This window comes from Hippoglossus hippoglossus, chromosome 6, assembly GCF_009819705.1.
Source record: "Hippoglossus hippoglossus isolate fHipHip1 chromosome 6, fHipHip1.pri, whole genome shotgun sequence".
Lineage (NCBI taxonomy): Eukaryota > Metazoa > Chordata > Actinopteri > Pleuronectiformes > Pleuronectidae > Hippoglossus > Hippoglossus hippoglossus.
This window is the reverse complement of record NC_047156.1, coordinates 17,192,991-17,218,481: the sequence shown is the minus strand read 5'-3', so window position 1 is coordinate 17,218,481 and position 25,491 is coordinate 17,192,991. Positions and strand designations below refer to the sequence as shown.

The 25,491-nt window shown below is 39.7% G+C and overlaps 2 protein-coding genes across 2 annotated transcripts; both read left to right on the top strand.

The window, feature by feature from the left end:
* The first annotated feature begins 3,215 nt into the window (after positions 1–3,215).
* On the top strand, positions 3,216–11,140 carry LOC117763790 (cAMP-dependent protein kinase type II-beta regulatory subunit). Its single transcript, XM_034589200.1, has 11 exons — positions 3,216–3,824; positions 4,836–4,871; positions 6,574–6,629; positions 6,774–6,857; positions 7,080–7,186; positions 7,343–7,496; positions 8,928–9,029; positions 9,115–9,189; positions 9,288–9,356; positions 9,449–9,584; positions 9,691–11,140. The coding sequence occupies exons 1-11, from the start codon at positions 3,551–3,553 to the stop codon at positions 9,822–9,824; spliced, it is 1,227 nt and encodes a 408-aa protein (XP_034445091.1). The 5' UTR covers positions 3,216–3,550; the 3' UTR covers positions 9,825–11,140.
* Positions 11,141–12,914: 1,774 nt separating this feature from the next.
* On the top strand, positions 12,915–21,768 carry hbp1 (HMG-box transcription factor 1). The gene is made up of 11 exons (XM_034589198.1): positions 12,915–13,009; positions 14,720–14,898; positions 15,008–15,188; positions 15,606–15,726; positions 15,881–15,995; positions 16,555–16,673; positions 17,054–17,210; positions 17,297–17,441; positions 18,339–18,626; positions 20,264–20,405; positions 20,502–21,768. The coding sequence occupies exons 2-11, from the start codon at positions 14,745–14,747 to the stop codon at positions 20,517–20,519; spliced, it is 1,440 nt and encodes a 479-aa protein (XP_034445089.1). The 5' UTR covers positions 12,915–13,009; positions 14,720–14,744; the 3' UTR covers positions 20,520–21,768.
* Positions 21,769–25,491: the final 3,723 nt, after the last annotated feature.

The following is a 25,491-nucleotide window of genomic DNA, read 5'->3' as shown; positions in this document are numbered from 1 at the left end:
AAGATCATGTTTACTTGCCATCACTTTCAAAAATGATAAAAGAAAACTATCATCAAAACTAACCCTATTTACATCTGGGAATTGTTAGGGTCATTGTTGTCACAGGTAATCGTCATGAATACAATGTGTACTGCATGGTTGATGCATCAACCGCATCAGCAGCATCTATGTGGCTTGGTATCACCTCTGAAATCTGATATATTATATCGACTTAGTATCTACTGTTCAGTGGGAGTTACTGCTGTTAAACTTAGAATGTTTGCAAAGGTTTTTGCAACAAAGTATAATATTTTTGTACTATTTAAAATGTCCAAAATGTGTGATACAGGCATCTTAAAATATACCTATAACTGTTTTTAATTCAAGTCATTCTATGGTTGCATAGTTCACAGAATAATAAAAATTGCCACCAGCCAAAGTGAGGTTTCACATTACATTTCTTGTGTAATATTACATATTTATGCCACAGGGTAAAACTGTTAAGATTGGTTGGTATGTCCTGATGACTGATGTGCACCTTCTCTCACATTGATCTAATGCATGTTTCCTTATAGAGCAACACTTTGGTAAGGTTGTAGGTGTTTATCAATCTGGTGTATATGAAGACCAGACATTAATCAGAACTGATCATGTAAAGACAAAATATAATGTAATGTAACAAGGTTGTACAATACCATGCCATGTCCAGCAGGTGGCACAGTCACTCTCTTCTTGAAAATATGAATGGCAGAAAAAGATTAGTGTCAGTGTGTCACTTTTTAGAATCTGAATTGGCAGACTAGTTCAAATATGCAGTAGAAGTTTAGTGGCACAATTGATTTTAAAATATCAGATTTCTTACTTTTTGGTGCAATACTGGTTTTATTTATTTCAGAGTAGTGACAATATTCAGCCATGTGGCTTCACATTGTCCCAAAACCAAACAAAGTGAGGCAATAACTCTTTGTTCTCAGTTAGCTCACCACAATTTTAGAAATATAATCGAAATATTCATGTTCACTTTATCTTTAAGGACAGTATTTTTTTACAAGTCATCGTGTAAGTGAGGAGGTTTTATTCCTCACTTATGATTTGAGTTTAAAACGTGTGAATTATTGACACCAGGATTAAAAAAACAACACCCTGATCATAATCAGCTCTGTCTAAATACATTTATAATGAACACACTACATGTGCACTTCATACCAGAGACAATTGAGAAAGGAGATGTCCAGACGTATCAGAAGCTGCCTCTGTAGCAGGTATCAGCTGCTGAGAATAAGCAAACACACAGGATGATGAATTGTATTGTATTATTCTGCAGGAAGCTTTACAAACAGAAGAAAGAAATTTAAATGATTTATTTGACTGTTGTGTTAGATAACATTAAACTGAGTGTATCTAATAAATGCTGTCATCAACATGTCAAATACAGCAAATTGAATATGTCCTGTTGTAATATATAAATACTGAGCCTTATTCCAAATGTTAACGGAGAGCATTACTTAACCACATCAAGTGACCGATCCAGTGTTCTTGCAGCCTAAAGATGATTCACTTTATTTTGAAGTGTAGTAATTGCACAGCTTAAAGCTCCAATGGTCTGTTGAGAAGCACAAAGCAGAAACAATCTTCGGGATCTACGGTTCACTGAGCACGACTGATGCACTGTGTTTGTTCTCCAATCACAACTGTCTCTAATGTCTTCTTACACTCGATGCCCGGACGGGGTTGTAGCTTACTGTACATGTCCAGATAAAGTCCCTGTGTTGGATTGTTCACAGAGGAAATCTGCAGTTTTGAATGGAGAGTTTGAGAAATATTAGCAAAAGTCACTCCGTGGACGTGGCATACGTTTGCCTGAATGAGAGAATGTTGTGCCTTCTTAATAAAGGGGGACAGATATGGGACACAGCGGGGGGAGGGGTCTCATAGTTGAGCCACAGAGGCACAGAGGATTGATATAAACAGTAGATATAAAAAATTTAATAATAGCAAGTTTCTTCTCAACAAGGTTATAATAAGCATATAATAACCATGTGGCCCACATACAATAAGGTTGTTGCACATTTAGCAGTGTAGTTTATTTTTTTGGTATACATTACCAGTTGCACCAGTGTCCCAAACAACTCACAAACTTCAGATCCACGGATTCTCTCTATCCTACAATTCAGGATTAAAAGCTCTGGTGATGTCATGTGGGCTTCTTTCACTTTAAATCACTTTTTCATACAGGCTTTTGAATGAATCTCATTAAAATCTGATCCACTATTTCTTCTGGGTTATACGTTATTGCTCACTTTTGCACTTCGGATCAACTGTGATTTGTTTAAGGGGACATTATATATACATAAGCTGTTTTGTGTAACATGAGAACTTTAAAGTTACAGTTTAGAGCCGGAGAGAGTTACTGGTTTTACAGGTTTAAGGCCACACATGAAGATGGAGAGGTTTTCTGCTACTGTAAGAAAGTCTAAATGTCAATGTGTAATTGAGAGGTTGTCAATATTTTCTCAGTCAAGGACCCCCTATAAATATACTCAGGGACCGCCTCATGTCCCTTTGAATAACTTGACTCAACCTATATTTTCATGATCATTTTAATGGATGAATCTGGAAACTTTCACGGATCCAGTGGCAGTGTGCTGTGGAACCCCATTTATATATATATATATATATATGTGTTTACCATCACATTTAAAAAAAGTCAAAAATAGTATTTTCACTAAATTTCCTTTCTAATGTCCTGCAGCATCCACTTTTTTCTCTCTGGAATAAGAAATGAGTTATAATGTCCTGACACTATTATAAAGGGATTGTCCCTTTATAATAACCCCTTGTCCTCAGGCTATTATGAATAAAATGAATAATAATTGCTTTAGTTACAGAGTCAGTGCAAAGCTGTTTATTCATTAGTTATAATTTGTACCAGTCTGATCTTTTTTTATAAATGATTAATAATATACACGTCACACTATATATGCTATATATTTTAATGTACATTGTCACCACATTTTCTATTCTTAAGTAGATTTTTTAGGACATATGTAAGACATTTTCTGCCTGTGCGAATAAACATTATCATGGCCCCAAAACAAGACATATGCAACTCACATAATATGGACACCCGCTCTGTCCTCTCGGTCTCATCTCTCTTAGTGAAAATCGGTGTGTGACTGATGAAAGCCGAGGGTTTCTCTCATTTGTATTTTGCGACTGGCTGCCGATTCCGCTGCTGCTCATACGCAATCCCTGGATAGGTGGTTGCCATGGTTTCCTGGGTCACATGCGTGGGTTTCCTGTAGCCAGAAGCAGCAGCAGCAGAAGATGATGCTTGGACCAAAAACCCACAGCCATTTTCATTGAAGGAAAAAGCGAGGATCCGCCGCTGATGCTGATGGCCTGCTGCTGACTGACTGGGTGGTCTGACTACACCCGTCTGCTACGATCCGCTGGCTTTGATTTTTTTTTCATCCGATCTTTGCGTGCATGCTTGTGTGCCTTTGATTTAACTCACAAACGGAGATCGCAGCAAACCGGTTTAGTCCACATCCATAGACTGAGAACAGGAATGAGTATAGAAATTCCTGAAGGACTGACGGAGCTGCTACAGAGCTTTACCGTGGAAGTGTTGAGGAGCCAGCCCAGGGATTTGCTCGAGTTCGCGCTGCAGTACTTCACCCAGCTGAAGGACCGGGAGACCAAAGAGGCCTCGTGTGGCAATGACCAGAATTCGGCCCCGAGACCTGGGAAAGCGGTCAACTTCATTGACGAAGCCATGCAGATCGACTCGGAGAACGGAGAGGAGGAGGAGGAGGAGGACGACGATGACGAGGAATTCATAGGTAGGAGACTAGATTTCGAGAAGATGGCGAATGGGAAGGTGGATGATCTTGCTTTGATTCGTATTGTGAGCATGTATCGCTGGGGATGATGTGGGACACATTGAGCGCAGTGATGCTCCAGCTCTTCTCCACCTTGCATCCACCACCACCACGGCGCTGTCATTTTCCATATATGGTCACAGAGGCTGAATGATGCCGAGTGAACATGTCTTGCCCTCCATCTGTGCAGACACGTTTTTAAAAGAGGGACAGCCTTTAAAATAGCTGCAAGATCAAAGGCAACCGGAGATTTCTTCCCTATTTAAAGTAACACCTTGCACCATTTGTTATTTTTCAGTTGCAGGCCGGATGGGCCTATACCCCGATTATACATCCCAAAATAAGACAAATCGCAGACAAAGACATGGACCTAAACCTCTAATGGGATGTCATGATGTTATGTGATGTGATGTTTTCATAAACTGCTCATTTTCATCACAATAGCCAGTGAAGGTGCAGCAAGTAGCATAGCAACCCAGAGCTCTGACACAGCATCCCAATGAGCGGTGGGGTCCTCAAGGCTGGCTACAATGATTACATAAGGCGTCTTTATTCTCTCATCAAATTATATATTTTAGTATTTTTGGAGTCACAGTTGTGTACCAATCAAAACTCCAGTGTCTTGTCATGATGATATTTTCAATGAGTGTTCCCGGACAACGCTGGCTGGCACACCATTAATGAATGACACCTCCTGTCTTATGTATATTTCATAGGTTTGGACTTGTTTTACATCTAAATGTGTTATTCTAATTCAAATTAGATTCAAAGTGGCAGGCAAGCTTCAAAGCAACCATCCTTATTCTGGGTTTACCCAAATGAAGATGGATCCTTAAGGGCTTGGCACTCTCTGCTGCACATGTGCCCCTGTAGATGCAGCAATAAACTGATAATTACCAGTAATAATTAAGTTACTGGAAGAAACAGTAACTTAATGGTGAAATTTAACTGTATATTTCTATGCTTTTGCAGCCCCAGTCATAAACCGGTTCATCAGAAGAGCATCAGGTGAGTTGTCATTTGCTTCCTGTCTGAGCAGCCAGTTAAAAGCCTTCTCTGTCAAGAGGAGAACTCTGGACTGTGTGAGTGTTGGAAACGTACTGTATAAAACTTGTTTGACACATGAGCATGAAGGCTGCGTCAGATTTGATCCAGTATGAGCTGGACTGAAGTATTTTTCCATCTGTCTTGTCTCACTGTCTTTGGTTTATTCTAACAGTGTTGATTAATTAGAGTTTGTAAAACCGCTTTGTATCAATTCTTGTTTATAATATCACTGCGTGAAAACGACGGGGAGATACGGAAATGTACGACTTCTAATAATCTCTTCGTCATGGTTATAGTAAGGTTGTAGCATAAAAACAACTTTGTTGAATTAGGGCTCATGGTTGTCTCAGACACACACTCACACACAAAAGAAAGCTCTGACTTACACACACAAATATAATACATTTGCATTCCTTTTATTTATTTTGTATTTACCTTATTCTGCCACATTGTATATTATATTATATGCGATGTTGGCCCCCTTTTGGTTAATTCTGTCTCCTCACACATTGTAGTAAAGTGTCTAATCAAGGGTAACATGTTATGTTGCATTTCACTAAATAAAAAGTGGGAAGATGAATTGATGGTTGCACGTTAGAAAGGATAAGGAGGTGAAAATATTCAGTTGCACTTGAATCATGATTATTTCTTACCTTTTGTCATTTCAGATGGGAAATTAATATCCTCTGCAAAAGACAAATAGCCAGCAGACTCTGGCCAAAAAAAATTGGCCAGAGAAAGAATGGTTGAAATGTTGGTGTTAGACAGAGCAGGGTATTCCATGCAGCAAGGTTTGCCTGGCTATGAGTCCAACTGTGACCATCACGGTTATGTGATAAACACCTTGCTACTGCAGTGCCCATACACACTGTCTTATTTACCCAAAGATGGTCAGTGTAAAGTTTATTACAATAGCAAAGACCTCACAGACCTTTGACAGGCATTGAAATTGCAATATGAGCAACAGGCTACTGCAACTACCGGTCAATAAAGGTTTCAAATCACACACATTGAAACAATTACACTGATAATAACTGATAAAATAATGACAATAAAAATAGATATTGATCAGTAACAATAAGACTAATGTATAAGAGGGCACAGACATTTTAAGTACTGGTTCGATCTAAAGTGTGGTAGTATTTTTTTTTTTTTTTACAAAACAGCAGACATGTTCTCTTTACAGATAGGTAGATGCAAAATTGAATTTAAATAAATTAAAAAAAACATAGTATTACATAGACAACGACAATAGAGGACAGAAGACAAATCAAAACAAAAATAGATAAAAAGAAAAGGAAATATAAATCTCACATTATTCCTCCATAAAGAGATTATTAAATATTCTTACAGTCATGTTATTTTTTTTCTTATCAATAAATCTAAGCGTCTCGTAATGATTTTTAAACCCGTGCAAAAAGCCAGTGAAGTTGGGGATAAGTTTGGTTATCCTCCATATGTGATTTACCATACAAGATCAGCAAGTTAACAACAAAATCAAAGACATTATTGTCTGAAATATAATAAATAAGACCAACAGGAGTTTAAATATGTGCAATGATTAAATAATGTCTTACATATTCAGGGTCTGACACTTCTGAGAAGTATAAGTTGGTTAAACATGTATTGTCTAACTGAACACTCATTTGTTTATGTCATGCAGTGTGTGCTGAAGCATTCAATCCTGATGATGATGATGATGAGGATAAAGAGCCATGGGTAGGCTGCGTTCCACCTCACAACTTTTTACTGTCAATTTTCTCTTGAATGTGGCAGGATCCTGATTTGTAGCTCTGGATTTGAATAATTATTCTGTATAAGTTCCCTCAGGCCAACAACACAGGTGTGTGTTTTGTTGTGCAGGTCACCCACCCAAAAACCGATGAGCAGAGACAGAGACTACAGGACGCATGTAGGGACATTCTTCTGTTCAAGAATTTGGATGAAGTGAGTGGATTATTTCATGTGCTCCAGTTGGTCCTCTGCCGTCTCTTAAATGACACAAAGGAGAGCGTGCCCTGAGGCCAGCAGCTTTTTGCCACAGCTCAGTGCACCATGCATGATTTTTGAAATCATTTTTAAGTAGCTAAAACAGCATGCTGAGTTCATTCCGTGCGATTGTTTCATTGTGATTTTGTTCAACTCTGTTGCTCTGTAACCACCACACAGGAACAGATGTCTCAGGTGCTGGATGCCATGTTTGAGAAGTTCTGCACAGAAGAGGAGCACATTATTGATCAACATGATGACGGGGACAACTTTTATGTTCTTGAAAGGTACATTTTGACCGGAAAGCCCTTTCTCTTGAATCAGATCATTGGTTGTGAGAAACATAGTTTTGAAAATGAATATATTGTTAAAATATTCTGTAAAATCAATGTTTCTTGCTGACTGGACTTGATTTATTATGTTGCTTTTGTATTTTCTTTCAGTGGGAAGTTTAACATATTCGTGAAGGTTGATGGTATGGATAAGCTGGTCGGCTGCTATGACAACAGAGGCAGCTTTGGAGAACTAGCACTGATGTACAACACCCCCAGGGCAGCCACCATAGTCGCTGTCTCGCCTGGAGCCCTTTGGTGCCTAGTGAGTTAAATCCTCACACAGGAGCACAGTTTGCTCCGTGCTCAGCTTTTTGTTACATGCTGTGCTGTCATCAGGATTTACAGTAAACACCCAGGTCGTCTTTAGCAGCGTTGGTACCTGGCATCATGAGTGAGATCATATCATCTTAGTGACACATACTACTACATACTGAATAAAACCCACTGAAGTCCCCTGTATATAACTACAGACCTTTTAAAATCATGTTGTGGTGCAATTAGAGAGCTCAGCTTTCAGATGAAGAATCTGTAAGTGTCTTTTTTAGTGAGCATACACCTCTGATGAATTTAGGTTGATGATTTAAGTTGTTAGAAATTACCAATATGTAAAGAAGTGGAGCTGCCAGCACCATCATGAAGCTTGATGATGATGTTTGGGGTGAAACCTCTATTCAAAAGCTTTTTCCTTGAACAAATTCAAACTACTGTAAGAACTGTGGCCAGGACAGTTGTTTTGAATATTCAGTTGCTACTGAATCCCAGCTTGTTTATTAATGACTCAGTGAAGGTTGTGTCCTTTTAAAATGTGACTAACCTCTTTGTAATGTCGTGTCTGTGCAGACTGGGCAGGTTGCAGCTGAATCCCCTGCATGGTAACTTGTACTGTGTGTGTTTACAAGAATCCAGCCCTGTTAAACTAACACTCCCCTCAGGTTGATGAGGGATGGCACTGCTGAGGAGCTTCTGAACGAATAGTACTATCACTATGGTAGTCTGATTTAAAATGCTCTGTAATTTAGGGGCAGCCTGCTCAGATAGGACTGACTCTGACTACTTTACCACAAGGTTAGAGCTGTGTTGGCTTGTTTGGATGGGATTGTTTTTGTAATGTCAGCTAGAACCTCTGCTGTGTTGCTGGTTATAACTTGTGTCTAAATTGCTAAATAATCTCGCAGAAGTTACTTAAAACCTGAAGAGTTCTGAATATTTAATATTGAAACAGTCAGAATGACACATGGTTGAAATGTCCAGAGTGGTGTCTTGTTTGCAGGAGATTCTCTGCTTATTTAACATCTTTACAGTGACCCCTACTGCAAAATGTGGATTTATTTCAGTTATATGGTGAAAGGCTTCCAGAGAATCATTGCTCAGTCATCCTTAATTTTAGAAAGTCAAGGAAAACAAGTGCAATATTGAAAAAGATGATGGTGCCTGACTTAATAGAGCTTCTGGATTGTTTTTCCATTCCATTAGGTGTATTTTTTTGTATTATTCTGTTATGTTCAGTAGTTCAAGAGGAGTTATCAAAAATGAGCTTTTGATTGGAAAACAAGATTTTTTACATATGTCCATCCATCCATCAAGTCAAACATATGTACATAACATATCATTAACCTAGTACCACAGGATTAAATAAAGTAAAATATATTCCTTTTTACATTGTCTTCAAATCGTCTTTAAATTTCTGTTGCAGGATCGTCTGACATTCAGGAGGATCATAGTGAAGAATAACGCCAAGAAGAGAAAGCTGTATGAGGCGTTCATCGAAACGCTACCACTGCTCACATCATTAGAGGTTAGAAGATTTGCTTTCTGTAAGGAAACTGCTTAATGCATTTACAGTGAATCCACTGATAACCAAATGTGTGTCCCGTTCACAGCTCTCGGAGAGAATGAAGGTTGTAGATGTTCTGTCCACCAAGGTGTTCAATGATTCACAGCAGATTATTGCACAGGTGAAGAGTCTCTCTCCCTTTTGATTTTATATTCTAATGGAGCATTTATAAAACCCATAGCCACTCATTTAACATTACATTAATGCCTTGTGTTACAGGGGGATTTAGCGGTTTCCTTCTACATTGTCGAGTCTGGCCAAGTTAGAATCACCATGAAAAGAAGCAGGGTATGTTTGCACAGTCTCCCTTTCATTTTTTGGTGCAAAAAAAAACTGTGGTGTTTTCTAGTATGTTATTGTGTCTTTTTTTCCCCTACCAGACGAAAAAAGACCAGGAGGAAGAGGAGATGGACATTGCCACATGTTCAAGGGGCCAGTATTTTGGGGAGTTGGCACTTGTCACAAACAAGCCCAGAGCTGCATCGGCGTATGCTGTGGGGAGCGTGAAATGCTTGGGTACTTTATGATCATTTATATATTGAATCCAGCACGCAAATGTTCCACTGTACCACCTAAGATTTGATGTAACTCTCTTTGAGCTATGTCTTGTTTTGTTTTTCAGTCATGGATGTCAAAGCCTTTGAGAGATTGCTGGGCCCGTGCATGGACATCATGAAGAGAAACATTGCTAACTATGAGGAGCAGCTGGTCACCCTGTTTGGAAGTAGCCCTGAGATTGAGCAACACAGTGCATAAGATGGCTCCAATGGACCATGAATCAGTGGATGAAAAAACAGAAGGCTTATATGGAGGTTCTCCCCCCCGTAGTCACTTAAACGGCTTTTCTTACAAGAAATGCGAATACCCATGATGCTATTTGTGTATGAGATAAATAGAACAAACAGCTTCAGATTCCCAGATGAGACGAGGTTCATTTCAGCAGAGTTTGCCACAGAGTGTTACGACTACAAGTGAGCCAAAGCAGAGTTGCTTACAGCTTCTTTAAATTTCGATTTGTCACGACTCACTCACCTAAAAGACGTACGTGTACATTTTACTCGTCAGTGTCAGATGCATTATTCATTTGTATTCCGAACACTTTTGTTAACTCTCACCTTATATCCCACAGTGTTATCGTTACACCCACAGTATTATATTGTTTGTAAATTTTTTTATATTGTTTGTTAAAACCAGATGCCAAAGCAAATTTCTTACTGGATAATTGTGAGTAAAACACGTCATATTCTCTTTTTTTGGCAAGAGAACGAACACTCACAGCACGAGGCAACGCAACACGAGAACGGATAAACAATTTATAAAGGGAGTGGATTTGATCCTGTGTTTAAATAGCATCTTTCACATATTTGATCACAAGAGAATGTAGACTTGGCAGTACTTTTACAAAACACATTTTGTTTATCATGAGATTTTAATCCCTTCAATACGTGTTCATAAGATGTACATCATTGTTGGACAGTGTTTGTGGCTGTTAGCCTTTTGAAAATAAACAAAAAAACAAAAAGAATCGTCAGAGAGATAGCTGATAGTTTTGTAAGAATATACAACACATTGCTATACAATTTGAAACTGAGTATTTACTGTTGATGTACAGACCCACCTTTAATTTGATAAGTTACCCCACTAGACTGCAGCCATTATGGGCAATGTCTTGAGACAATTGATTTTCCTGTGTTTTAATGTCAAATTTAAGTCTGTTTTTGTGTCGGTGAAACATATATTTATAATTATGACATTCATTATTGCTGTCTACCTCTGCCAACAGCTTCTTCTTTATGGAAACACATATTCTGATGTTCCCTTTCAACAGGAATCTAAGTCGCTCTGACTCTCCCTCTCTCTTCTTCTAAAATGAATAATTAGTCTGTATTTTGTCTGTGCTTTCCTGCAGCTTCAACTGTTTGAAGCTGCTTTAACATTTAAACATTATAAATTGATTTCCCCCCTTTGTGCAGGTTGTAGGCTACTGGTCATTTCTGAGGGCAGAACCCATAATACTGGATGAAAGTACTGTATGTTTCACTTTTCATGACAATAAAGGACATTTTTATATAGTTTTCGTGTCATATTAGTGTTACAATATTAATAATTTGCCTACTAATTGCACAAATGTCTGTCTGTCTGCGGCTCACATATCTTGAGAAACTTTCATCTTTTCAGCCTAATACTATGAGTAGCGGGTTCACTCTTGCCTCTTTAAGAGAGTTAGGGAATCAGCCAGTTGACCAGGAATTGCTAATTAGATGGGTGAGAAAAAGAGGAAGGTCAGGAGCAATAGATTGGAGAATGTGAGAAGGGATGGGGTCAAGGGAGCAGGTGGTTGGGTGGGCGGGGGTTACGAGGGTAAGAACTTGATTGGGAGACGGGGTTGAAAGAGGATAGAGTGGGGGATGAAGATGTGGTTGATATTGTTAAGGGCCCAAGGAAGTGCAGTGGAGATTGTGACACATGATACGTTCAATATTGATAAAAATTGAATAAGCAGTTGGCCAGCGCTCTGTAGCAGTCAGTGGGGGCGGGGCAATGTGCTAAATGTCAATCTGTGGACCGAGTTGAATCAGATCAAAACAGCTGTCAAAATGCAGGTCAAAATCACCACCAGATTATTCTGATAATTCTATCATTATTAATTTCACCACATCAGACTGACACAGACATTCATGGATGCTGATCGCCATCATGGCAGCAACATTCACTTCCTCTTTAGAAAGTTGTCTTCATCGCAAAAGCTGTAACGCTTTATATCGAGCAGAATTACAGAGATTTTATTTTGAAAAGTTGCTAACTGGGGTCTGAAAATTGTGCCACTTGCTTAACAGACCTCTGAAATAGCCAACATGCAATAGTACATCATTCCAACGTATATATAAGCAATGCATATGAACAGTAATAAAGCAAATTCTGCTTCATTTTATGAAAGATAACTACAACATCTTCATCGCAGATAAACCAGGTAGGATGAACATAAGGTTAGTATAGGGCCCTACTGGAGGATCTCAGGGTCAGATCTCAGGTCAGATCGCAGGTATAGGCATTAGCCTGACCGTTCAGTGCTTTAAAGACAAGCTGTAAAATCTTACAATCAATTCTAAAACGTGTTTTGCACAAGTTGTAATCTTTGTAGGTTTCTCTTGCAGTAATCAAGTCTGGATGACAAGTCTGTAAAAGAAAGGGATGATCTCATTTTAGTTAAGCTGTTGGGCAAAGCAGGATTGCACCACTTGGCCACTTGAGCATCAAATCACAGCTCAGAATCATAAATAACTCCTGGGTTACAGGCCTCTTTACAGACATTGGTTAATAGGGCACTCAGACTAGAGGAGAGATTGTTAATACTGCTAGTACTGCGGCCAGGGGGTGTAATTATAATCACGTCTGAATTCCAATCATTCATGTGCAGAGAGGTTTTGGGCCATGCAGCTTTTAATTTCATCCCGGCAGGACGTAAAATAGGAAATATAACAAAGGAAATACCACCAGTTCACAGATGTCCATTCACTCACTTCTTCACCATTCATTCATTTTTCATTCATCGCCATTCTTTTGTCCACGCACTAGATCTTGTACTTCGACAGCTGAAGCGATTGAATCACAACAGAAAACAAGCATTAGAATCTAGAGAGACATTTGTCCAAGTTCTTTTTGCTTTAGTTGCAACATTGCAGACGAAAAATAACATGTATTGTTCCTGTTATTGCCAATCAGCTGTTACTGGGCAATAACAGGCACGCACTTTCATCCAATGACGTGATGAGCAACAAACGTGGCGCCGCCTTCTGTGTTTTTCTCAACAGCGTCAACCAATAGAATACCAGAATGTTCTGTATTGACGTTCTTGCCCACCAATAGTATTCGTCCTCTGGAGACATTCATTCCCACCCATCGACTGAATGCCAGAGAGTTTTTTGATGGCGACAGGTCTGGTAAGTGGGAACTTCTTGACTTTTTCCCCAAGAAATAATCCGTCGAAAGTCGCTTTTAACGTTAGCATCGTGTCATCCACGTCTCCCCGAGCCTAGCGCTGTATTTTAACCGGGCTGTCACGCCTTTTATTCCACGTAGAATCACAGGTTGGGCTCGACACTGGGTTTTTTTTCTCTCTCTCTCTCTCTCTCTCTCGCTGTGACGCTTGTTGTTTTGGTGATAGCAAACCCACCCGACAGCAGTTCTGTGGACTGGAACCAGCGAGCCCAGCGCGGCAGAGCCACTGGGATCCGTGTGGTCGTGTCGATGAAGAAAAGCTCAGGGAGGCTTCGGTGTCATTCATTTCCGAACGGAGCTCGGAGGTTGCGTCATGCCTCAACTTGTTGACATTCTTTTGTTTACAGTGTTAGAGCCACGGCCTGTGGGTCTGAGCCGAGGACTCTGCTGCTGTGGAGGAGGACAGGGGGGGGAAACAGCAGGCCCCGACTTTAAACTACCACGCACTTTAAACCACCATTATGCTTTTAGCACATTTTACACACGACGCCTTTCAAGTGAATCCGCCTTTACGAATTAGAAGCGACGGGTTTGTCCGTCCCCGCAGCGACTGTGGTTCGCTTGTCAGATCGCTGATAAACATTAGTTCTTCTCTTAAAAGACAATATAGCGCAAGGCCCACCGCTTATTTTATACTTTACACTGTTTATTTCACTTTGCATGTCTTCAAACATGAGGTAATTTCCATATAAACACACAAATTGTCTCCTTCCGTCGTTGATGTCCCTTCGTAGTTTTCTCCCCTCGCTGTTTCTGAACGAACACTCGACACTTTTCAGGGCGAATTCCTTAAATTCAGCACTTTTGCTACGCAGCCATGAATGAATGAGCTCTGCTGCGCATGCGCGACATCCCCTCAAGTTTATAAACAAGGCCTCCACGCAGGGGGGTCACGTGACCAGCCCACAGCGCTGCACTGTGTGGATTCACAGACAAAGGAGTCCCCACAGACCGCCCGTCTTTCTCATCATGTCCATACAATACATGGACTCCATTGTAGCGATCGGACCCGTTATTATTTAACTGGGAGTCGTCACATATCTTTGACAGTTAATGTTTATTGTGTTAGTGTTTTCATTCCATGGATCGTTTCCTCGTGTCTCAATGAAACCTCAATTTTACTACCAAAAAAAAAAAAATCTACATATTAACGCTTAGTTATGTATGCAATTACAATTTGTAAAAAAAAAAACTGTGCTGCAGTGTCACTTTGTATGTATTCGGGCCATATCTTTTTTTTTTCTCGAGAATAGTTTGCTAACATTGTGACGTTGTCCTCCAGTAAAGAGGCAACTTCCTCCGAGTCTGTGTTTCTTTCTTTGAAATAGACACAATCTTTTCAAGGTCCTGATACCTATGATGATTTGGTTCTGATGTGATGATAGATTACATATTTTCTTATTTGTGAAACATACAGTAAAGTATAACTGAACAAGGCTCTCCACGTGTCTCATTTTAAAACAGGCAAAAGGCTGATCTGATATTTCCCCTCTATAATGACACAAAACCCAAAACTATCACCTAATTCTCGTAAATTTGCAAGTGTATTCTCCTAATATTACCTATATTTCCTTTTAAATGGCTTTAGTACGCCGTCCAACACTTTGTCTGTGAAAGCTCTAATTTTGTCTTTCTGTTTTGTCTAAAACCAGCCGACGTGGCAGAACAAGATGATGGATGCTTAGTAAACGGACCCGTGCCCAAGTTTTTTTAAAAAATAGGCAAAGAGAAAAGAGGAAACGAAAGGACATTGTGGGAATGGACGAGTCTTTTGATCCACTCAAGTGTAACGAAGACCTGCCTTCCTCACCTGGGTGCCACATGGATTACGGTAAAACGCTGCAGCAGCAACAAGTCACATTCTATATTTTAGTCTCCCCCCCCCCCCCCCCCCCCCCCCCCCATGTTTATTATGAATATTACTGTTGACCTCTTTTTAGATGACATGCCAGAGCTGCAGGAGGTGGAGGAGGACCGGAGGGCTCCTGGGTTATTTCAGGTCAGAGCAGGAGTGTCTCACCAGGAGCTCAGCTGCTCCCCCAGCACCAACTGGCTCACTGAACTGGCCAACATTGCCACCAGTCCTCAGAGCCCTTTGCTGAAGGATGCCCTACATAAGAGGTTTGTACAAATATGTGGCAGTATGAAGATCAGTTATGTCTAACGGTTGTCTACATGTGACATAAACACAAAGAGACGTTGTCATCGCACAGAATAACAAGTGCCCACTAGTATACCTGGGGGATATTCCAGAAAGCAGGATTAGCCACATAACTGAAATCTAAAATCTAAAATCAAATTACAATAACCAAGTATTTTTCAGGATTACGTTCAGCTACAAATATGTTATACGCAGTATCATTAATATGTTCACTTATGATCAATTTCTTTGTTTCTATGTAATGTTAGAAATGTATGCTCATGTCTTACAAATGTATCCCCCCTGCAACAGTATTTTTGGTTATCTTGTAAGTATATGTCTGGTGTATGACACTATAACTAACTAATTATATATATTTATTTATTCAATTTTTACAGATCATCTCCAGTCCACATCTTTGGCAGCAGTAATAGTTTACATTCCTATGCACGGCCACCATTAGCCAGCAGCGCACCCAACCCGTCCAGAGGCCACCTCAGGGAGCGCAGGCGTGTCAGGGTAACCTTTCTCTTCCAGCTTCTGAAACTCTAAAAAAATCACCTATTCCTAAAAATCATAATTATCCATAAACATTAAATTCTGCATGACATTCAAACTGAAATTCTTTATTTTACTCGTGTCATTGCAAGATGTTTTCTATCATCTATGACAGGCTAGTAGTGAATCAGAGTCGGGTGTTTTCTCAATGTCCTCGTCCTTCTCTGATGATGAAGACATGGCCTGGTCTCACTCCTGGCCCTCTACAGCCTGGTATTGCTTCCTGAAAGGTACACACTCACAGCATATGCTTCTACTACAGTACATTCACACCAGCTGAAGTGACTGTCAACCTTTCTTGAAAAGACAAAAACATGTTCTTGAAAAGTATGCCGTTATAGCTTAAAGGCACAATCCAGTCTAGTGAAGACATGTACCCGCCCATGAGAGGACAGTAAAGTCATTCATTGATGTTTTCATGAATCTCTAAATGTATGCCTCTGCCATTTTTAAGTTTTTATAAACATGATCAGGAGAAAAAACACACAATTTTATTTTTGTCTAAAGTCAAGTTTTTCATTCATGTTTATCAGTAATGGAGTAATGGTATAAAAAAGTACAGATTATTCCTGTATCTGCTCTGGCCTTAAAACGCTGATGACAAGGAGCGGTGGAGGTGAATTTTTTGTTTCACTTTTTTGAATGAATCCTCCCTTTTACAAGTATCTGAACAAGGATAAACATGACTTTAACGACCTCTGGTGTCTGAACAGCAGCATTGCACTCATTTCCCAACATCCTCTTATCAATACCAACACACATCTGCTCTTTCATCATGTTATTATTCAGGAACTCGCCTGCGCTTCCATCGCGGCCCTAATGTAGAGTGGCAGGAAGCCGATGAACTCAGGGATTCAGATGATGACTCAGAGGATGAAACCATGATGCCATCCTCCTCATCTCTCAAGGTTAGACAAAGATAAATAACTTCTGTATGTCTTGAAAATATTTCATAACAATTTGTAATGCTGTGGAAAACTCCTCCAGGTGTGTAGACCTTATGTTCATTATTTCTGCATTGTTAATCGACTCAGTTTGTCTGTGAACTTTACATTATTATGGCTTGTAATGGCCACAAGGTGACAGACAGGCTGAATGAGTCATAAAACACGTTCTTGGTGATTTTCAGTGGTGATGTGATTTTTCATTCTAGTAAATTTCTTAACCTTTCAGTTAATCAGGCACCAAATTTAAGTTACTTCAGAATTTCTTGAGTGTTGGGTTCATTTATAGTTTAACTTGCGTGTGGGTAAATCCTTGTCTGATTGGCCTTTTGCTTCCTTCACAGAGATATGGTTCAGGGGGACTGAAGCTGGTGAGCCACGAGGAGACAGTATCTTTTGGCCAGGCGGCTCTTAAACTGACCTTTGACCCCGGCTCACCTGATGAGAGCTTTTTAACAGCGGAATGCCGACTAGATCACCCATTTTTTGTCAGAAATAAAGGTAAAATAACTTCATATTTCCTGTTAAGCTATATATAGAAAGCTTTTAGATTAAGGTTATCTTTAATTTTCCATCTTTGTATTTAGGTTGGTCTTCCTTTTATCCAAGCCTAACTGTGGTGCACCATGGGATCCCTTGCTATGAGATGCAGCTCGGTGACTTGTGCCTGCCACCAAACCACCCAGATGCCATTAACTGTGATGACTCAGTCGTTTTTGACACTTTCAGAAGGTACACACTTCTAAATAATCGGTTCTTCCCTTGTGTAAGTAACAGAGTTGTGGGGACGAGTTATCCACCAGAAGAGCAAACAGGGTTTTGTATTCACCTGTTTGAAGAACTGTTTTATACTTGTATTGAGTTCTGTCTGACGCACACATATAAACACACTTTTGGGGACTTTACACAGACTTGCATGTATTTCCTGGGTACTTCCCTGAACCCTAAATATAGCCACTACTTACTTAACCTCAACCACTGACTCAAAAACAATCTGATTTTTCCTGATTGGAGACAGAGCATCTGTCCCCAATTAGATAAGCCATCCCCAATGGATTAGTTTTTGCCAGACAGAAACACACACGCATGCACACACATTAGACTTTTTATTTTTAAAGTTAAAAAAGTAACTGCATGATCTCCATTTGTTTTACGCCTGGATCGTGGGATTTCAACGACTCCTAAAACAAACTAGAAGGGCACTCTGAGAAAATGAAAACAAAAATCCTGCATCTGCCCCTCTAATCGAATCCGTTCTAGAAGTTGATGTGTTTTTCCTTGGTTCATTCCTCACCCTTATACCAACTTTCGTTAAAATCGGTTCAGTAGTTTTTGAGTAATCCTGGTGTCTGTAAACAGACAGACACCAAATAAAAGCAGAACCTCCTTGGGGAAGGTAAATATTTGGCTTATAAATATTTGACTATATAACACATCTACAATGGTTTACATGACGATTTAAGACTTTATTTGAAACATTTTTTAAAGAAAGACTAATGAACATTTTTTGATACTTATGGGAACAAACAGCAGATGTACACACTACAAAAAGCTAAATGCTAAAAAACGTGTGAGATTAGAGACTCATAATATTTACAAATGTCTCTGTTTTCCTTCCTTATCCTGCAGTTACGACTTCACCCCACTAGATTCCTCAGCAGTGTATGTCCTCAGCAGCATGGCTCGTCAGCGCAGGACCTCCCTGTCCAGTGGAGGCGCTGTGAGTCCAGACTGTGACAAGCTCGAGCGCTCCAGCTCCCCGCAATCCTCAAGTAGCAAATCAAACCGGAGCCACACCTCAGGGACCGCCATCGCTGCCACGCCCACAAAATGCAAGCGGCCAATGAATGCCTTCATGCTCTTTGCCAAGAAGTACAGAGTGGAGTACACACAGATGTATCCTGGGAAGGACAACAGGTAAACAAAGGACACTCACATCTATCATAAGTATGAAATTAGAACTAATTTGGGTTAGTGTTTCTATCAAAGTGTCACACGACCTTTGTTTTACAAATTATCTCTGTCCAGTTAAGAAGACAAAAACGACCTACGAACGCTCAAGCGAGCACGCCGGCCCAGTACGGGGTGGAAAAGTCTAGAAAGAGAAAGAGTTTACAGAAACCAGGTTTAAAATCTACACTTTGGAAATCGTGAGGACGAGAGGCCCAGATGCAGAGGGAAATATTTGTTTTGCAAAATACACACATTAGTGGGGTCAAGGCATTAAGGTATGGTCATATTACATTTCCAGTATATGAATATGTCCTCCATCTCCTGTCCACTTCTATTGAAGCCTGACTCATGGATGAATTGAAGCACGTGTTTCGCTCCAGCAGACTGACTGGAAGTTTTCAGCTTCACTGCTGAACTTTGTTTCTAAATGGAGAAGTGACCCACCAGACCACACACTGTAGCATCGCTCTTACATCCTGATGCTCTGATCCACGTTTATTTCTTACCAACATCAGAAATGTAATGACATTTCCTTTTTTCAGTGCCAGGACGTTTCTTTCGAAACAGGACGTGATATCATGGTTCCAAAACAGCTGAACATTGAACAGAGCGATCACAAATTCTAAACAGACTATGAGAGCACTGCTACAGTTTGTGGTGTGGCCGTGTAACGTTGTAATATCCAGTATGAAGGCACAGAGCATGTTTCTTTGACCAAAGGCCACCTCTGACCTGTAAGTTTAGTGGAGCCCAGCTGGAGATTGTAACAGCGCTTGACTCTGTCCATCACATGGGTCCTAATTGAAGTGAATGAGAAAGTAGTATAATTTGTAGAGCTGGAGTGTAGTATGACCTTTACAGTAGAGACGCCACAGTGTGGAAATGTTCCCTCTGGGTAAAGAACTCACGACAACATCAGTGTTACTCAATACAAAGGACATTTTACCAGAGAAGACGTGTCGCTTCAATCTCCTCAGAGTGCTTACTTCACTTACACTTGACAATGTGGAGATTAAGTGTTGCCTCTAGTGTTTCTACCACTTCAGCAGATTGTAGTTTGCATATTGGCTCATTTTACGTAATGTAATTGCCCTTTTGGTTTTGGGTTTATATCCAAAGTAATACTATAATAAGTGGACACCTTTGTTTTCATCAAATCCTCCGCTTTTGGTCAACTCTGCTCTCAACTTGTGATAGGGCTCTGCCGCTCTGTGATGCAACTCTCACTCTGTTATAATTGTTGTATCCAACTTATTATTGATAATTTAGATTTACAACTTGTAGTTTTTTATGTAGAGAAAAAAGAGAAGTCCTGCCTTTCCACATCTAGCGAATATGTTATTAAGTGTTATTTTCATTTCAGTTTAGTAGTATCATGAGCCAGCATTGTGTTTTCTTTTTTGACCATTTACACTCTGTGTGTTCCAAGTTATCTTAGTAACGTTGGTCTGAGATGTGTTAAACATATTTTCATTGTATAGAGATTTACAATGAAACAGGAATAGAAAATGATCAAGTAAAAGGAAGTAGGACAGATCCTGTTGAGGCAAACGAATGAAAAGGTAAATCCTTCATCGTCCATCTCTTACTTTTCACCCCAGAGCCATTAGTGTCATCCTGGGAGACAAGTGGAAGAAGATGAAGACTGAGGAGAGGAGGATGTACACGATGGAGGCCAAAGCTCTGGCTGAGGAGCAGAAGAGACTCAATCCAGACTGCTGGAAACGCAAAAGAACCAACTCAGTAAGAACCAAAGTCACACAACCATGACCTGTAGTAACAACACACAGATTGTACTCCGACATTTCCTGACACTATGATGTTCACGTCTTTTAACAGGGTTCCCAGCAGACCTAGTTAATCCCCCAGAATCCCTGGCTGCTGGTGTTTTTTTGGCGTGGAGAGGTGCTGGACAGAGTCTGATGGACCGCTTGATGCCTCTTTGCTCTCCTGTATTCTTGATACTCAACTGTGATGCTGACTTCACTTCCCTTTTCTTTTAACCTTGAAACATTTATAGAGTCAAACCAGATTATGAACTATAAACAAAGCATGTAATCTAGTCACTAACAGTGCGTATATTTTCTTATATCTTTAACGTCCAAGATGTCTTATTCCCCTGAAATAAGGAAGAATGAATCCTCGGGCGAATTTCAGGTTATTTCATATTCAAGGTTGAAAATAAAGATGACATCATGTGGTGCTATGCTTCAATGTAGAAGGAGCAGGAAAACAACAAGTGTCTATTTATAATAATTAAAAAAGGGGAATTTTAGGTAACTTTTCACAACTGTTCATATGGATTATATTTGTAAGATTCAATCTATTGCACAGATTGGTAACCCTTTCATACATTTTGTATTACAGTCTATATTCTGCAGCTGAACTATATGGCCAACAGTTTGCGATACTGTCCTGCCAAGTCTGTAGATGGGTTTTCTTTTGCTCAGCCACCCGGCCATGTGATGTGAAGGCATCGAGCATGTGGTGGTGGGTTTACACTCAGCACTTCAGGCCTTCACTGCAAGTGCTCGTTTCTTTTGCACTTTATATAAATATGTAATCTAATCATATACAGCCATTGTATACAGGTGGAAAACATTTGTATAAAACAGTATCTCGGTAGTTAGCTGTTCGACACAGTCCCGGCTCAGTGGCCATGGCCTGCAGTCAGGTTGCTAAATGAGTTTTAAGTGCTTTGTTCATAATGTACAGGTTTTCATAGCCCCAAACACCCTCTTGCACAAAATATCCTTGTATCATATTATAAATAATTGTTTTTTAAAACTTGCATCTTATCCAAGTGTTGGGTTCTTTTTCATAAACTGTAATCACAACCTGTGGGGATGCTTGGGTCCGTGTTTTGTCACATGTTTTTGTCTGTCCCTTTAGCTTCCTCCCATGAATGAGCGCGTGTCCTTCTCTGACACTCTGAACCAGGCAGGTCTGAAGCTTTAAGAGCTCTTGATGTCCACTGATCTAAATGTCCAACCAGTAAAGCTTGATGTTTCCAGGTCACAACACAGTTAAAGAGTTTTTTATTCTTTCCTGCCACATCAAAATGATCGGGCACAGATGCTAATAAAGCCTCCAAAAGTAGCAATTGTATTGTTGTAAGATTATTTACTCCTGGACTGAATGAGTTCAATATTGAACGTTTTATTTGAATCTTATATTCACTGGTTCCCAGAATCAGATTATAAGCTTTTCCAAGGATTACTTTTATTATAAAAAAAACAGCTGGTGATGTAGTTAGAAGTGAAAGATTTGCTTAATTTCCCCTCGCTGGTCGATGTCGGTGCAATCATTAAAAATCTGAAAAACAACTGCTGCTAACATGCAGCATTTGAACCCATTTCAATACATTTAAAAATAACACAGCCAGGGGGCGCTGTCACACAACTTTTGCTCAGAGGTGCATGATGACAATGATCCATCTATAGGGGTCATGATCAAAACATAGAATGAAGGAGTATCTCGTTGGAAGAGTCCAACCACATGTCAAATCAATGTCAGTGTGCACTGAAGCCGATCTGGCAGCTTGTGGTGGACCAACACCTTCAGAAACATTATGTTGAGTCATGAATACTGTATCTGCTTTAGGAAACGAACACGCTGCAGCTGCACAAAAATAAAATTCTTCTTACTATAAGTGTAACAAAAAAACATGCCTCAAATGATTTATTGCCATTATGAAGTTATTCTTTTCATATTTATGAATATCTCGAGGGCCTTGCTTGTCTGGAAGTGGAAACTGGTTGGTCTGAGATGCATAGCACCGCATGCCTCATGAAATAACAATGATCAACACCCTGCAAGCCTTTCAAGCACAGGCAATCTAATTATAGCTCCGTAACAGGCAACTCCGAAATGATCCGACGTGAATACTTTATGCAGTGTTTATACAGGCTAAATGGAAAGTTTTGTCTGATGATGTGCTTCTGGCTCAAGGTTTGGAGTTTAAACGGGAGAACTAACGGAGCCGTGCAGCAGCTTTGTGATCGGAAATTAAAAGCATTTTTCAAATCTTGTCACAGTTTTGCGAATTAAAACCATGTGTCACTGTCATGAGGGGCGGATCAACGTCCACTGTCTATAAACATATTATAAAAGCACACACATCATCGGTGTCCTCTCACATGGGATTTTCAGAGGCTGATGTTCTGAGCTTCCAAACAATGCTTCCACAGCTAACATCAGTAAAAGACGTATATAATGACATTATATATGAAGCGAGGCTCCATCTTAGCTGTGACAAATGGGTTGTATTTATGCATCAGGTCTTTCAAGAGGAACAATTAAAGAACCAACTCATATTGAAATGAAGTTCTATAGTGAAATTCAGACGGGGCTCATCACTGCTGGTTTCCTCTTAAATCAGAAGCTGAACCCTAATCAAGCTTCCTAATTAGGGGCAATTAACTTTAGTCATTCACTGAGAGACAGCAGACTCTCTGTGTTAGAGCCGTGTTTGTGGCTGGGTCTGGCTCATCTATAATTGGCACTTTGTTACAGACACATGTCTTCATTTCTTTTACACGGCTTCTTATAATTATTGCACGTTTTTAGGCTTAAAACAAAAGCAGGGGTGTGATTTATGCAGTGCCTGTTTTTGGCTTGAAGGGTTCACCAAGACGTTTTGAAACATTCAAGAGCCATTAAACATCATAAATGATGTAATTGAATACATTTTATGGTCCTTTTGGGCAAAATACGAAAGCAAAAGGACGGATAAATAAATTAAGACAATATGGCCAAGACTTATTTTGTCATGATGAAACCCAAATAAGCAGCATGATATTAATTGATGCATCCACAGATTAAAAAAATATATATTATTTTTAGATATGCATTGATAAGACAATTAAAAGAAATTTAATTGCCAAGTTTTTTGATAATTCATTAAATATTTGGTAACTTCTCAATAAAAACTGCCAAATATCTGCTGCTGTTTTTCTTCTGAAATGTTACACTCAATGAAATCTGAAACAAATTCAATTCAATTTCATTTGTATCGCACAAAATCATGACATTATCTCAAGGCACTTTAAATACTAAGGTCAAGACCTCACAGTATTACATTCATGAAATCAAGCATTTTGTAGATGTCACCTTAGCTTGTGGGACATTTTCACGAGCTTTCTTTCAATACATTATGACGTTTTAACTGAATAAACAAATATCATTTTAAGGAAAAAAGGGCAAATAAACCAATGAGGTAAACTAATCTTCAGCTGCATCCCAAATTGTTTGAAGTTTGCATTGTTGTTTTTGACACTTGGCCTTTGTGTGGCGAGCTCCTGTAACAGCAGAGGTGACAGTGGTGGCTTCAGACTGCAACTTCAACAAAAAGGAGGATGAAACAACCTCCTGTGGCAGCGTCCACTGCGTCCACAACGATCACACGTTTCCTTTCCGAGGTGTGTAACATCTCCTGACTGCAGCCTGCAAACATACAGACACACTCACTGTCATGGCAGACATGAGAGAATATGACTTTGAATACGGCCTTTTTTATGAGGGACAGACTTTCTATGAACTCTAGATATCATCTCTATCATTAGATTATCGATCACTTGTTGCACTAATCCTTCGAGATCCTTTTTCATGTTCATTTTTTATTTGTCACACTTGATACTGTGTCAATTTAAAAAAAAAAAGAATATGACATTTGGAGAAAGACTGCAGGTAAAAAAGATAAGTGGATTTCTCCTCTCTCTTAGCTATCAGTGGCAGCTCGCTGATACTGTGACATTTTGTGAAGTTCAAATCTCACAGATGAAGCAGCAGCAGCAGCACAGATTCCAATGCAGTGAAGAAAACCCTTTGATCTGATTGGACCAAACCAGCATAATTCCTGTCGGAGATATGAATCTTGAGCTATAGGAAATTCACATGTTACTGGACATAAATAGCACATTTACATTCAGTGTCCAGCAGCTGAACTCATTTGACAAGATACAGTCTAATCAGATGATATTACACAATACAAATATAAGCAAATTGTACATACACACATTTTTTCTTTCACATACAAACATTTTTGAATCCCTTAAATTTGTGGCCTCAAACGCATCTTTGGCATTTTACACTAGAGTTTCTTGTTACTCATTGTCCAGCCTATACACACACTGTCCATCTACAGTGGAGCTGAGGCAAAAGTTAAACAAGACGAATGAGAAAACACAACGGCAAATAAGAAAACAAGATAAAAGGCAAAACATAACAGCAAATCACAAAACACCACAACAAATCCATTGTTTTGACGTGTTTTCTTATTCGTTGGTGTTTTCTCATAAGCTGTAGTATTTTGTCATTTGCCGTTGTGTTGTCTGATTTGCTGCTGTGTTTTTGTGATTTGTAGTAGTTTGTCGTAGTGATTTGCACTTCAGGGCCACCGTGTATATCTTGAATAAACCACAACTATTAGTGTAGAACACCTTTTGAGAAAAGCAGTGGTTAGAGCAGCAGTACATGAATTTCCAATGCACACACTGTATATAAGAGAGTCTGATGGTTTTCACAGGCACCGTGTTCCTCTGCTCTTTTGTCTCTTTCCTTCTTTCATACTGCCCACATCTCTGTCTGCCCATTACTCCCTCCCTTGTGTTTCAGAGCCCTAATTGGATGGTGTGTGAACACTGCGAAAGGGGGAAAATCATTCCATTTTCTTGGTCCACAGGTTTCAGGCAGCAGAGAACTGAATTGAATAAACCCCTGCTGATAGAATTTGCACTTTGGTCTGGCGGCTGAACAACAGCACGGCTGAGAGGACAGAAATCACATAAGAGTCTAACAAAGCTCCAGAGGAGTTGGGGACACAACCGCT

Bases quoted from the DNA above. Each gene is read 5' to 3' on its own strand.
- LOC117763790 (XM_034589200.1), top strand. From the start codon at position 3,551: ATGAGTATAGAAATTCCTGAAGGACTGACGGAGCTGCTACAGAGCTTT. The intron at 3,825-4,835 runs GTAGGAGACTAG...ATGCTTTTGCAG, and splicing joins CGATGACGAGGAATTCATAG to CCCCAGTCATAAACCGGTTC. The intron at 7,187-7,342 runs GTACATTTTGAC...ATTTTCTTTCAG, and splicing joins AACTTTTATGTTCTTGAAAG to TGGGAAGTTTAACATATTCG.
- hbp1 (XM_034589198.1), top strand. From the start codon at position 14,745: ATGCTTAGTAAACGGACCCGTGCCCAAGTTTTTTTAAAAAATAGGCAA. The intron at 14,899-15,007 runs GTAAAACGCTGC...ACCTCTTTTTAG, and splicing joins TGGGTGCCACATGGATTACG to ATGACATGCCAGAGCTGCAG. The intron at 15,996-16,554 runs GTACACACTCAC...GTTATTATTCAG, and splicing joins CTGGTATTGCTTCCTGAAAG to GAACTCGCCTGCGCTTCCAT.